This window comes from Falco peregrinus, chromosome 2 (assembly GCF_023634155.1).
Source record: "Falco peregrinus isolate bFalPer1 chromosome 2, bFalPer1.pri, whole genome shotgun sequence".
Classification (NCBI taxonomy): domain Eukaryota; kingdom Metazoa; phylum Chordata; class Aves; order Falconiformes; family Falconidae; genus Falco; species Falco peregrinus.
In genome coordinates this window covers 98,949,189-98,964,443 of record NC_073722.1, presented here as the reverse complement: position 1 = coordinate 98,964,443, position 15,255 = coordinate 98,949,189, and the positions used below count along the sequence as shown (strand labels likewise).

At 47.7% G+C, this 15,255-nt stretch overlaps 1 protein-coding gene across 4 annotated transcripts in view; it reads right to left on the bottom strand.

The window, feature by feature from the left end:
- TTC28 (tetratricopeptide repeat domain 28) overlaps positions 1-15,255 on the bottom strand; it is a 192,384-nt gene that overhangs the window by 26,035 nt on the left and 151,094 nt on the right. For all 4 annotated transcript variants that reach the window (XM_055794384.1, XM_055794383.1, XM_055794385.1 and 1 more), the window contains 5 exons: positions 14,797-14,906; positions 14,387-14,516; positions 13,739-13,957; positions 11,550-11,715; positions 3,348-3,488 (listed from right to left, as the gene is read on the bottom strand). In XM_055794384.1, the coding sequence (XP_055650359.1) occupies positions 3,348-3,488; positions 11,550-11,715; positions 13,739-13,957; positions 14,387-14,516; positions 14,797-14,906 (766 nt within the window). The remainder of the gene's footprint in view (positions 1-3,347; positions 3,489-11,549; positions 11,716-13,738; positions 13,958-14,386; positions 14,517-14,796; positions 14,907-15,255) is intronic.

The window sequence follows — 15,255 nt, the reverse complement described above, 5'->3', positions numbered from 1 at the left end:
CATGAAAACTCCCTTGAGGATCTCCAACATTCAAGCACAAGATGTAAACATGCACTCAGGCCCAACATGAGGAATGCAGGGCTGCCTTGGCAGTAGGGGAGAGCAGCTCTTATTCTTCGCTCCAAGCAGGCCCTACTTCTCTTTATCCCCTGCAGTGCAGAAGCCAAAGCAAACACGCCATACCTTCAGTCACTGCTTGTGAGCTACAGTTCTACCGTCCTTTGAAGCACTACAGCAGCACCAACCCACTCAACGCTGACCGACGGCTGCATGACCTCACTCCAGCACTGGCTGGCAGAAAAGCCATTGCAAAGGAGGTGAGCTGGGGTCTAGAGCTGCAAGATCGCTTGTGCTCTAGCTGAACATTCGATTACGTTGCTTAACCAAAGTCTAAGAGCTCACAGCTCCCAGTTAGAGCTCCAGGCCAGTGCACAGAAATGCTGCCTGCTCCCATTTTATTTATTCATCTGCTCTCTTCCGTGCAGATTTTCATCTGCTTCCTTCCTGAAGCTTCAGGGCTCTTGGAAGGTTGTCCCCTTGTTGTCCCAAGCTCAGTGTGCTACGTGCCGTGAGCCACACCACTCTCTACACAGCTTAATTATAAAGAACCACACAGTATAGCAAGAGACCAGCTATACTCTGTAGCCTCCAGTTTGACCACCTACGGGACTGGAGCAGATGTTAAGTACAGGACGCACTCAAAGGCTTGGGCAGGACCACAGCATCTATCCTGAATTCAGGGCTCAGCAAACCTGGTGCAAAACAGCTGTGGCAGTGTTAGCAAAGCCACCAGAGCCCCCTGGTATGTCCCATCCGCAGGCAAAGGTGGGCAAGCAGGCCAGACAGCAGTGTCTTCTCATTCTCTTCATCTCAGTGCTCATGGTGAGAACATCAAAGACACAGCTACTTCTAGTGCTCCTCCTGATGCTCTTGTGAGGGTGCTTTAATGAAGTGCCCAAGTTGCCCCACCCCTGAGCTTCTCCTAAAAGCTGCAAACCAGTTACCTGACAAGGCACCTGAGATAAGCTCCCGGATGTGGGTTCAAGGTAATGCACTTGGCTCCTATGGAGCAGAAAGGCATAGATGCTGTATGGTTGGCCTCTGCAGTGTTCCTGAGGATTAGCATTCCCTGGAGCAGAACTGGACCATATTTTTCTCCTGTCATCAGAGGGCCATTCTCCTGTCCTTCTAAGCCTGATTGAAGCAGCAAAACATCTCAGCAATTCTGGGGATCTGCCTGTTTGATCCAAAACTAGCAAGTACTCACAGCTCATCATCAATGCAGCAGCTTGAACAGATACACACGTGGATTCTGGAAAGAAAACACAGGCCAGTTGTTGGTGCCACCAGGCAGCTCCCAGTTTCATGGGGATGCTGTTACAGCTCACAAGCTCCATGTGATGGCTCACAGCACTGCAGGCTGATGGCATTTTCTTTTCCGGCTGAGAAGGGCCTGGGGTATCCTGTACTCACAATCCATGCTGGAGCACAGATCTAGCCAGAAACCCCTGGTTACATCATGCAGCCCCTCATCACTGGGGCAGTGGTAGCACTGGAAAAATCCTGTCTTAAAATTTCATTTTGATTGCTTGCCCTATGTCCTGGTTTCAGCTGGGATAGAGTTAATTTTCTTCTTAGTGGCTAGTGCAGTGCTGTGTTTTGGCTCTGGTGTGAGAACAATGTTGATAGCACGCTGATGGGTTTGGTTGTTGCTGGGTGATGTTCATAGTAAGTCAAGGGCTTTTCAGTTTCTCAGGCCCTGCCAGCCAGAGGGCTGGAGGGGCATGGAATATTGGGAGGGGACACATCCAGGACAGCTGACCCAAACTAGCCAAAGAGGTATTCCATACCATACATCATGCTCAGTATATAAACCTGGGGGGTTGGCCAGGGCCTGCTGAACGTTGCTTGGGGACTGGCTGGGCATCGGTCAGCAGGTGGTGAGCAGCTGTATCGTGCATCACTTGTTTTCTTTCTTCCTTTCCCTTTGGATTTTATTCTCCTCCTCTGCCCCCTTTTTCATGATAACTGTTATTGTCATTACTATTATTGTTGTTGTTCTTTCATTTTTATTCTATTTCAAAATTGCTCATATCTCAACCCTCCAGTTTTACCTCCCTTTCTGATTCTCCTCCCCATCCCTCTGGGTGATGGGCAAGTGAGCAAGCGGCTGCGTGGTGTTTAATTACCAGCCAGGGTTAAACCACGACACCCTACTCAGCACAGCAGCGTGAAAGACTGAGACCTGAGCAAGTTCTAAGAGGCAGAAAATGAGTGGAGACTGTGTGGCTAGTGCATAAGCCCTGTAACTCTGGAAATGCAGCATATTCCCAGCTAATTAGTACAGCAGCTAAAATCAACAGAAACAAGTATTTCTGTAAGTGTGTAGCAAAGAGCTCCAAGCTCCGCACCTCACAGACAGCAGGGACAAAAGAGAGTTCTCCTGCAGTTGTTCAGAGCGCCAAAAGCAGTGCTTGGCCGGGTGAAGAACAAATTGGGAATGGCTGCCCCTCAGGACGGAGCTATCAGTTAATAATTGATGCCAAGTCCTTGCTGGCTATCACCCTAAGATATCAAATTCACCCAGACGCACAATGAAGATACCACCCCCTACATCTTCCAAACCAAGCTACTGAGCTCTTAAGTGAAATGCATAGTCCTGCCTAGGTCTCTGCCTGTGCCTGGGGTCCCCCCTCCCACAAGAGGCACAGTGATGCTTTCAGTCCCTGTCCTGCCTCATTCTGACTGAAAATTCCTATTTCTAAGGAAGGAAGCAATAAGGACCCCGTGGCCTTCCAGGGCCTGGCAGGGCTGCGTTTTCCCTCACATTCAACACTTGTGTATGTAGAACAAAACCAACCCCCACCAGGTCACCTATCCGTGGAAGACCACCAGGCCCCCAAGGCTCCTGGGCTGGATGCACATGCAACACACAAGGCAGTAATGGATTCCCAATCCCATCAGAAGCAAGATGCAGAGCTCTCCTGAGGGAGGGAGGAATTCTCACTGAACATGAACACAAAAGAAAAGGACAGAAGGGAAATGCCTACGGGCCCCTCTGCTCAGCAGGCGAAGTGCTGCGCAGTACTAACACACAGACCTTATTGCTAAAAGGCATTAATGTTAATGCTTAATGTCCCCCGTACATCCATGCTGCGAGGAATGGATGCTTACTGCACCTGTAAAGGACAGTATCAGTTTGCTGCTCTGTATCCCCTCAACCTGGGGCAACAAAGAGACCACGAGCAACGGCATCGGCCACACAATCCTGCCATTTAGAGAGAAACCCGCCACCAAGATGCTTCATGCTGCTCGCTGATGCCCACAGTGCAGCGCTGTAGCCTCACCTGTTCAAGAGGTTGTTTCTGCTGACCATCCTCAGGAAGCCCGTCGGATCAGTCATTGAGTTCAGCTTGTTATTCATCTCCTCAAACTGCTGATCCATGATATCCCCAGCTTCGCTCTCAGTCTCGCTACTGGCACAGGCTCTGCAGGGGGAACAGCAGGGTGAAGGAGTCATTGACGCAAGACAGAGCAACAGCTTTGTGACAAATGCTCAGCCAGTTTGAGAGAAAAATGTCTTTCAGACACAACCTCAACCAAATGCTGAAGTCCTGTTTTCCCTGGATTGCATCACCTCCTCCTGTTAGGCATACAAGAGAGTAACAACCCCATTCCCCTCCTCTTCTCCTGGGCATTCTTCAAGGTTTAAAGAGTGACACACGCTAATGGAAATACAGGACCCCAATTCCCATGCTCTGCAGGCATGGACTTTAGAAGCTGCAGCACAACGGAAAAGCTGAGGTCTGCAGGAAAAACCAACTCGGCCCTTGATTTGCCTAAGAACATGTGTTAGTGCATCCTTTTCAGATTTCCGCAATAACAGCTCCAAGCTCTGTATGCTTCCTTCACTGGCAAAGCACAACATAAAAAAGGGAGCTGTGCTGCTGCTCCTGTTATACAAACAGGGAACACACAGGGAGAGAAATTACCAATGCCACTAGGACAGCAGCAATAGAGACACAGAGATCTCCAAATCTCTGAATTTTCCATATCCTGACATTAATATCTAAATTATCGTCTCAGTGTAGATTTTCTGTCAAAATGCTGTATTTTGTCTTCTTTCTAAAAGCAGAAGGAATACACAACTATTGTACGTGCATTTTTAACAACTCCTCCCTTTAATAAATAATTTGCATATTAGATGGTGCATCACAAACCTTGGAATTTGGACACTTAAGCTAAAACTGCTATGCTACCTGCTGAAGCTGCCTTGCACCTCATTTCTGTTTCCTTTTGGGCTCCTGACAACTTGCAGTCTTTCCTCAAGGGCACATTTTCCAACAAAGAGGACATGAATTAAATTAATGCACAACACGCACTTGTGCTGGCAACTAGGGCCATCCCTATGTTGCTGTATGCACCACAGGATATCTTGTAAGCATACTTCCAGGTCAATATAATTTAACAACCTGAAGGAATAAGTCCTGACAAAAGCCAATCACTTCATGAACACTGAAATGGGGCTAGCTGAGCAACAGCCATGGCAGGGGGAGGGAAAAAAGGCAAAGAAAAGGTTGTCAGCAGCTGCCTCCTGCCTGTTTTTCCTCCAGCTGCAGGCATGCTCGGTTTTGAGTCCTGGCACAGTTTTGAGTAACAATGACAATGAGTATTCAGAGCTCCTTAAAGAGGCAAAAATCTTGAGTTCATGAACCCAAGAGAGCAAGCCACATGCTCTCCCTGAAGAGCAAGGACTCTGTCCCAACACAAGTTCAAGCAGACTTTGAAGTCCCTCCCACTGCTTTTTGCAAGTATGCGCTATTTGTCAGCTTAATTAGACCAGCTGAATGGAACCATTTCTAGCTGAAAGCGAAGGCTGCAGTGTGGAACTGAGCACCACCACAGCAAAAATCTGATGACACATCCCGTGACAGCATCTCTTCCTCTCCAGGAGCAGAAAATGGGAAGATGTGCCACTCTGGAGACGCAACAGTACCTACATGCATGCTCACAGCATTATGGCAGGCAACGGCACTTTAATTTGAACACAAAAGCACACAACTACAGCACAGTTAAGCAAACGATGAACTGAGAACTCAGAGGTAAACAGAAGTTTTCATATGTGTGCTGTACATATTTAAATCCCTCTGTTCTTTGTTGGTAGGCAGAGAACAGGTTCCAGGGACTGCAGATGACAGCTTCTCCTGGGGGTCTGGCGTGCTGGAGCACGGTGGCAGTCTGCGATGCTGTAGGAAAGCACTTGATCCATGTGGGGAAGAAGTTTCAAAGTACAAAATGACGTTCACCCACATGGAACAGACAAGATTTGTTTGTTTAATTCCCTGCGTATAATTTTGAAGTGGGGAAAGAGCTTCTGCCTGTGATCATACCACACCAGCCCAATGATCTCAGAGACAAGCATTAAGCCCAGAATCCTTAACCAAAAACATACCACTACCATCACCCCGAAGAGAGGAGGAAGCTGACATCACAGTAAACTAAAAACTCATCCCAGAACCTAAAGACCAAAGGATTCCCTTTGCCAGTAGGAGAACCTGTGGTGACAAATGATTAATGGAACTGAAAACAGTATCTGCAAATCTGTTACACAAGGTGTAACTGCAGGTTGCAGTTGTGTATACACGTATCTACAGGGTAAGATTCAACCATCAACACGTGGAGATGTAATCTGAACCACACCACCCTGGTGCTTTAAGAGAAGGGTAGATGGAACCAATTCAGTCTGGGTTTTTCCCCTCTTGTCCTTCCCGTCAGTATTCACACCTTGGAGGGAGCGACTCAGTTCTCCCAGAAAGAACAGAACGCTCATGGGCCACGTGCACATACAAGACAGAACGGGATGAAGCGCCAACATCCGGAACACATTTGCAAAACCCAGGCAACATGAAGGCTGGAGGGAGTAACTTTTGACATTTCCTTTAATGGGAATCATGCAACTCATTTTCAAGCAGAACCCGAAACAAATAGTTCAGAAGGTGTGACTGAAGCTAACAGAAGCAGAAGTCTCAGAACAGATTTTATGTAAGAACTCAAAAACCCTAGACACCACCAAGGATAAGCCATTTCATAAATGCACCATTTATAAATTAAATTAGCAATAATTTCATAATAATATTTGGATAGCAGCGCTTATGTGCTTGTAGCTTCTCAGGGCTTTAATATGAAAGAAGCTACTCCTCTGTGCATGTCTGTTCCCTTATGTTTCGAGTACTCAGCTGGCTGAGAGCCCCTTTGCTCTTTCTCAGAGTACTTAAAAATCCCAGACTAACAAGCAGTTTGTTACTGCTCACAGTGAAATGAATAATGTGACTGGCTGTGAAAAATGTTTCCCTTCAGAAAGTCACTTCTACCATCATAAAAGGTTGTGCGCCTTTTCAGAAAGTACCAACCCAAAACGCACCCAAGTGAGATACAACTGTGAATCCAAACCAGGCAGATGTGGGGATTGCTTGAGATGAGTCGGCTGTCACTCCTTTTGGTTTCCAACTGTCTCAGCGTTATGAGCTAAGCACATACCCATCTCAGCAGCACACGCTGTTTATAGCACGCAGCGAACACAATCCTGCCAGTGCCCTTGTGAGATCAGTGGGTAACTTCACAAAATGGCAAGCTCAGACTGAGCTCAGGACAAAGAACGGGTCCTCATGTTAAGTTCACCCTGACTGCAGGCTCACTGTGCCAGATCCATCATTTCGGCTACCGAGAGCAGCAACTCACCTGTTCATGCTCAAAACCCATCACAGATACTGCCAGTATTTCAGTAACACTTACAAGGTCAGCATTAGCGAGGCTGCATCCCTGAACCCCTCCTCTCCCCGGATGCCTAAAGCTTGTCCTCCCTAACGGCAACACAAAATGCTCAGTGATGCTCCAAAGGAACTTCCAGATTCCAATGTCATGCTCAGATAAACAGGATCAAACACCATGTTCACCAGAAGTTTTCTGAATAGTAGTATGGATTTTTTCCAAATCGCTTTGTATCTTGTGCTTATGGATAATCGGTGTTGTAGTTACAAAACTGTTTATAGATAGCAGTAGAAGAACCAGAAGGGAAAAGAAAATCACTGTGCAGCTACTTCAAGGGAATGAAAACCCTCAGTAGAGGTATTAAACATCAGACCCCACGCCTTTATCGATCTTCTAGATGCAGAACCACATGGATTACTCTGACATCGCTTCCCTCCTTGGAGAGCAGGGCTGTGAAGCAGATAAATTTTCTTCTAGATACACACTGTCCATCTCAGTATCTTTCGCCTCTTTCTTACTAAGTTTCCTCTCACCTGGGAGACCAGTGCGTGGCTCATTTTAGGTTTTTCTGGTCTGGGGAGAGGTTTACTTTCCTTCTTTGCAACCTGGCCAGGTCAAATATGGTCACAAATCTGCTTTTATTTGGCTGCTCACACCTCTTAAGAAAACACTATGGGTTATAGAGTGCAAGATTTTAGTGCTCTGAAGCAGCGTCTTATAGATTTTGGTCTGTCTTCAGTTTGTCTGCATGAAAACTCCGGGACTGTACAACTTGTTTAGCTCTTAGAAGATCAAGTTAATTTCAATAATAACAGCAGGTGTCTAAAACAATCTCCAGGGATTGCAGAAACCCCCAAGTTAATTCATGTAGCAGGTGACTGGCAGTTTTGGGGGCAGATTTCCACTAAAAGAAGGGGAAAAAGCACCTTGTGTTCTTTAGGGGACTGACACAACAGCCATCCTGTTAAAGCAAAACACCAACAAATCTAACCGCCCCAAAACACAGCAAAAATTCCTGAGATCCCCTCTCAAGCTGGCAGTGTTACGGACAGGCTTGTCTCTGGTAGCGCAGGTGACAAACTTCTTTATCCACGTTGGCTACAACACCAGTAACAGCTCTCGGGCCTGAAGGCATTATGTAAATATAGACAATTATTGGGAAATGAATTCCATTCACAGATTGCATATAAATGCCTAGCCAGCTGCCAAGAATCTTCCAAGCAGCGCACCAATATACAGATCCTTCTTTTTTTTTGTCTTTTTTTTTTTTTTTTTTTTACTTTAATGAGCTTTCTTGGCCAACGACTCTGAGCTGAAATCATGCGAGGCCCAGCCAGTGTCATTCTGCAGATTTTTTTCTTGACAGTTTTAAAAGTGTGACAATTCTTTTATCTCAGCTGTTCCTGGACCAGCAGGAAGAGTGGCTGCTTTTCAGCATTTTCTACGGTTGAACAGGAAGACGTTATTTCTGCTCGAACTCTCTGCTGTTTAAGCCCTTGTGCAGCCAGCGCGGGATGGCCGGCCGCGCTGCCCTTGCACAGCCTCAGCGTCCTGCCCGGCAGCACAGAGAAGGTGCACGCAGCCGCCTGCGGCCCCGTGTCACACTGCCCTGTCCCCACACCCGAACCCCAGAGGTCCCAAAGCCTTCATGGTCTCGCCAGGGAAGCGGGGGTACTGCAGAAGGGAACGTTTCCAGCCTAAGAGCAGGGTGGACAGCCCCACGGCGGACACCTCAAGCAGTCCCCTCGATGGACGGCAAGCCAGAGAGGCAGCGCCATTTTGTTGCTGCTCACATTTGCAGCAGTGGGCCAAGGCGGGAGAGCTGCCTTCTCCTTCGGAGAAGCTGGACAACAGCAGCAAGGCTCGGCCAGGCCTCCGAGGTCGCACACGAAGTATGCAGTGCTGATTCCTGACTCGCAACCCAGGGCTCGTACTAAGCAGCTTGGCAGTGGCTCTTTGAAACAATTCCTCAAGCTGGCCCAAGCCCAGAAACAGGCTCCAGGAGCAGGAGGCCAGGCTGGGGACCCCAGCACGTGCATTCCCCGGACTAGCAATGCCAGAGCACCGGGAAGCAAAGATATGCCTGGCTCTGTACACCACTGATTTATTAGACATAGTCACTTTTCCCCAAACCTTCACAAATCCAGTATTTTTTTCTGGTTGTACCGGGTCTGGCTGAGCCCCGCAGCAGCCCACAGAGCACTGTGCTTTGCACTGGCAGCTAGCAAGGTGGTGATAACGCACCAGTGCTTTGGCTACAGCTGAGCAGGGCTGGCACAGCACCAGGGCTGTCCCTCCAACCTTCCCCCCTCACCGCTGGGCTGAGGGGCGGGCAGGAGCTTGGCAGGGGACACAGCCAAGACAGCTGACCCAAAGTGACCAAAGGGATATTCCACACCATATGACGTCTGCTCAGATATGAAAGTTAAGAGAGAGGAGGAGGAGGAAGCAGGAGGCATTCGTAATTTCTAATGTTTATCTTCCAGAGCGATCGCTACATGCACTGAACCCTGTTTCCCGGGAAGTGGGCGAACATCGCTTGCTGATGGGAGGTAGAGAATAACATCTTCTGTTTTCCTTTGCTTCTGCACACACAACTTTTGCTATTGCTCAATTAAACTGCCTTTATCTTGACCCACAAGGGTTCCGTCTTATTTTCTCCCCCACCCCACCCCCTGTTCTACTGAGGAGATGAGTGATAGGGGGCAGGGGGAAGAATCTTAGGCAGAGCTTTCTCTTCAGTTCCCTGAAGAAAAGTAAAACCATGAGAATGTGTCACCACAGCCTGAGCCCATCCTGCCCTGCAAAACTTTCAGGACACACTCAGCATCCCAGCAGACACACATTCTTTAGTTTACTTTGAAATCAGTGAAAAAGGACAAAAGCAATCTACTAGGCCTGAGCCCAGAACCTCTGATGGCTTCCAACTCCCTTCCAGCATCCGATGCTCCCATGAAGGAAAAAAACTGGAGGGACTCACTGTTTGTGCTGAGCACATGTGTCCACAGCCCTCTCAGAGCTTCAAACCCAGCCAGCTGACTGCAACCGATTTCATTACTGGTACTGGGGACGTAACATAAGCAAGTGTCATGTCCCCCCTACCCCAAAGGGAGAATTAATTTGTCAGTGAGAGACTGCAGCAAGCCCTGGGGAAAAGCAGTCGGGAAATCTGGTACCATTCTGCATAGTTGAAACACGTAATGGGAAACTTGAGGCCTGGGGTTATGTTCTTATTTTGATCTGATCGAAAATTCCTTTCCTGTCAGATTAAGGTGTGAGCGTCACGGGGCGGAAGCCAAGGACACTGCTTGTGAGCAGACTGCAAAGCGCAGCTCGGTTTTACTGCTGCCTCCTGCACAGCAATGCCCTAAGCGACACCACTGCAGCGTCAGCTGTGCCACTGCACTTGCTGCCTAAGGTGGCTGTAACAAAAGATGAACAAGGATTAATTAGGAGAGCTGAATGGCTTCCCAATTGCCCACACAACCCTGAGCACAACTGATCCGAGGATCAATGCCATCATTTCGTCTCTCTTGGCCAACGTCATTAGGTAGAACACCAGGCTTGGGTGTGCACTGCCTGTGGGACTGTGGGTCACGCACCCAGAGCGGTCTACAGGGTGGTTGCCTCTAACACGGCCTGCTAACAGCTCGTGGGGGCTGCGGCGGCACCGGTAGCACTTTCACCATCAAAAATGGGCAAGGAAAATGGCATTTGTCCACAGCCTCGGGAAGTCAAGAGTGTTTCACTCACAAATCTCGGTGCTGCAGAAAAACACACAACAGTCTGGGGGAAGAAAAAGAAAAAAAAAAAAAAAAGACTAAAACACAGTACAACCTAAAAGAGCCAGCGCCTCCACTCACACCGGTTTTGAGGGATGGTTAGCAAGTCAGCCAACACATACATTTAAGTCCTCTTCGCACTAGTAGTAAACAAGACCTGTAAACTGCTGGTGTGTCACTAACCCACCTGAAGTAAAGCCATTTATGACTACGTAGCAAGGTTCACTTACAACAGCAAGCTGAACTGTCACCAAATCCTTTGCCCTGTATGCCTCACCCACAAAGAACATACAAGGACAGGAACATCCCCAATTCTGCTTTTCAGACAAAAGCATTCAGAGAAAAACTACTTGTAAATATCAGCATAGAAACTACATTCATACTCATCCAATCAATAAATCAAACGAAATACCATGAGAGATCATGAGACTGAGTATAAATAAGCAAAAAAACCTGATGTGATAAATCCATAGGATGAAAAAAATGAGGAAACATAGCTGTGGGACCTATCTGAATAACTGCTTGGAGTAAGGTTCCTCCCTCTGCTGAAATTCATCAGACTGATTAATTAACTGTAAATTATTTACTCAGCTATAGCCACAAGGGAATATATTTGGAGGGGGAGTGGAATTCCTATGGTATTTGAAGTTTTTCGTAAGTAAACCTTTGAAAGGGAATTAATTACACTGGAAGCTGTAAGTAGGATGGAATCTGCCCATACACAGTCAGACATGGCACTTGCCTCCTCATCCAATCTACAGATTCACTACCCAGCGTGTGGGTTCAAACCTTATTTGCATGTGCATCTAGAGTTACTTGGCAGAAAAATAGCCATGGATACAAAAATAAAGCATTTTTTTTTCGTTGCTGCAATGAAAATTTGCCCCTCCCTACTCTTGACTCTCAGTTCTCAGACAATGAGATCATCCTGAACTGCTATAAATTGCTTTCAGGTGGGAGAGCAGGAACCAGGATGCTGGACCCCCCTCCCCAACTTACCGGGTATAGTAGGAATCCACACCCAGAGCCTCCCGCACACTGGAGATGTACTGTTCCAGCGCAGAGTTTGTTATTGTTTGCAGGGTCACGCTGTTGGCTTCATGGAAGTCCCCGGCATTTTCTGTCAGGCTATCACCCAGGTAATACTCATGAAATTTCAGAATTCCTGCAAGGCACCAGAATCATGAGGTTATTTCTGCAGGGCAGGAACAATGCTGCCAGCAACTGCCTAGGAAGATGGCACAGCATTTGGCATTTCCAGTACAACTGGGGCAAAGCATTTTATGCCATGTCTCCACAGGGCTTTTCCAGCAGTCTGTAACAGCTTTGCTTTTAAAATCTGGTTTTGTACTTCGCAGATGATTGCTCAAAGGTACAAAGGCAGAGCAGTGCCTTTATGTGATGCTCAGAATGCATTTGCTATTGCAGCATTCTCATATAAATTATAAAACAGATCCTTCATACAAGCACCTACCAGAGTAATTCGCATTTCAATAGATGCATATGAAAAATACCTATTAACAGCCTCTGATCACATAAATTGAATACACAAGGCTCAAATGCTGAACAAGAGTGTTATTACTACAGCAGAACCTTCTCACATCACACAAAGATTTTTCATTTCACTCATATGCATGAAAATACATTCTATACAAAGAAAGAAAATTATGGATTAATGCATAGTAAAATATAAAGACAGCATTTCACAATGGGTAAACCAGACAAAGGACACTCGCTGTTTTGTTAAGAATATAACTATTACAGCAGATAAAACCTTACTCCACTCAGACTGGCATATCCTTCCTGATATAATTAATTCTACAGCCTGTGATCAACAGTAAAAGGCTGCTCTGGATGCCCTGTTTGCCTTGACAGCATAAATTATTAAACCAGTTAAGAAGAGTGGAGGAATAAAGCAACTCCTTCTGTAGCAACAGCAGCAAATACAGAATCGGCGAAGAGGGTCTGAAAGTACCATCTCACTGGGATAAATGAGGATCCTGGCCAGCCAGTGAAGCTACTCTCTCCGACAGCACTAATTAAACAAGAGGAGGTCACCGTGGCTGGGCTGGAGTCACTACTGAAGAGCTCCTCAGCGAAGCTGCTCAAGTGGAACCCTTGAAGCACCATAGCCCCTCTTCTTTCTGACACCTGGCAGTGCCTTCAAGGAGGGGGTCACAAACCCACGTACTTGAAGAATGCAACTGCTTTTCTACCAGACCCAGTTTCAGCAAGGAGAAGACTGGTCATGAAGCCTAGTGGCAAACCCTACACTTCTGATCCATATAATTTTAGTAAGCCCAGCTTGGTGTTAATATTATAGCTTATCGTGCAAACTGCAGGCCTGAAGAGCCAATTAGTGACTAGATGCGTAGCACGACAACACCATCTCACACCTACACATGCAACATTGCAAAAAGCCCCCAAACAGCGTCTCTTTCAGTCACTGCCATCCCATCTGAAGTCAGAAATGTGTGAATGTTTGCTTCCCTTCCCAAGGAATTTTTGGTGCAGTCTAAACAGTGCTTTTTATCTCTTTAGCTTTGTCATGGTGAAGGGCTGCAATTATTACATTATATCCAGAAAGAACTCATGAAAATTTACAGTCATCACTTTATTAGATAATGAACAACAGCTGCCTGCAAAAAGCAATCCTCTGCAAATTAATCCTCCTTGCTCCTCTGTGATAAGTGTTTCCACATTCATATGAGGAGAACTCAGAAGATCAGGCAGTTCAATGGCATATCAGGAAGTGGGGACGCCCTTCTGTTTTCTGCAATCCACTTCAGTGAATAAATGTCAAAAGCTTTTGGAAGGATAAAGCACAGAAATATAATTAAAGTAGGGATTCTTGTGCCTAGAAGATTCTCACAGAGCCAACATACTCGGAATCTCATTACTGCTCTGCCCTGTGGGAAATATATACAGATTGGAGGTTGAAAAATGGAAATATTAAACGTGTGAAACATCTCCATCTCCAGGTGAACATCAAAGCCCTGAACAAGCACTTCTAAGTCATTACTGCTGTGGCTATGACAGTTTTCAGTCTATTCAGCTTTAAGGTACTAGATGGAAAGGATTCCCTCATACATTCACTCTGGTCTCAGGTTAATTCCTAGCTACAAATGACAACAACCCGCCCTTTGTAAGGCTTGCTCACAGGCTCTCATCTCCAAAAAGGACCTCACCTGCCCCAGGAGCCAGCAGCCAGCTGTACAGATAACCTGCTGCCAGTGAGTAGTAGAGAACAAGTCCCCTTTGGCCATTCACTGTCTCCAGGACCTGGTCAATGGTCACTGGAGAATAGGGATCAGAGTCCTGCTGCCCAGTCTGACGTTCCACAAGCAGGTCAGCAAATGCCCTCGTTCGTCCTCTCTCTGCTACTGCCAATGCTTCATCGTGGTGACCTGAAAAGACAAAGCCATCTGTCAGACCTGACACTAACGTGGCCTGCAGTGCAACGTGCAGGAGCAGGGACAGCTGCTATCCCAACCCAAACTAAAACCTGGGGAAGCAGGGTCACAGCACTTATTTCTGGAAAGAGTAGCCTCCGAGCTGGCATACAGTCCCACAGATCATCTTGGCTGCAGGCAATAACACAATGTATGGGAAAACAAGCCACAGCAAGGCAAACAAATGGAAGAAGCAAGAGAGACGATCCAAAGGTGCCTCAGACCCGACGCAGAACACCATTATTTCTGTCCCAGCAAGGAAATGCTGTGCTGTGTCAGACAGATGGGGAGTGAAGGATGTATCACGAACTCCCTCCTTGCAACTTCAGCTGAACTCGTTGTATGAGTTTGGAGTTCAGACTCACATATGACAGCATCTCTTACCGAGACTGACAAGTACTCGCTGCAGGGCCTGGTAGGAGGATGTCTGCAGGTCGAAGAGTGACAGCTTGTAATCTGTGCTCAGCTGCACCTCGTGTCGGATGGTTTCAAACAGTGCCGAGGCCCGGTACAGCTGGGGGGAGAAAACAGCTACGGTGACTTCCTTACAGACACAGCACTGCTGGGAGGGCAGGAGTACCCAGAGAAACATACCCTCAGGCAGGGGGGTCTGCCTCAGACAGCCCCCCGGGATGGCAGCATCCCTGGCAGAGGGAAGGTGACTTTGGATGGAGCAGGGAGGCACACGGGCCTGGGTCAGCTCAGCACCTCACACGCACCACACATTTCCTCCCAAGGACAGGAACAACCCGAAGGGCTCAGAGAACACAAGCCCCCCAGCATGGAGCTTATACCTGGTGCTGAGACTCCTCCAGGTTCCCACTCGCCCAGAGGGAGAGGCCGAGGCCGTGGCGGATCTTGGCTTCATCTTCCCTGCGTCCCAGCTGCTCTGCCAGCCTCAGTCCTGCAAGGCAGTCAGAGTGAGAGAGGGGAAGGGGCTCTGGCAGCCCACTGCAGCACTTCTGCCCCAGCGGGCTGGGGGCTCAAGCAGGCCCTGGGGGCTTCGGCGGCAGGCAGAGGCAGCCAGGGAGCTGCCGAGTGGAGGGATGCCGAGCAGGGCAGTGCCAGCGCTGCTGACACTGGAACTGGCACTGGTGAGAGATGCCTCAGCAGGACAGACGTGTGCATGGACCAAGACCCCCCTAAGTGAGGTGAAGATGCAGTCCCCTGAGTAAGTAAGCCCCTTCCGGGCAGTTCAACTTCTAAACCTTGAAAGCCACACAGACAAACAAAATCACACTGAGCTGCCAAAC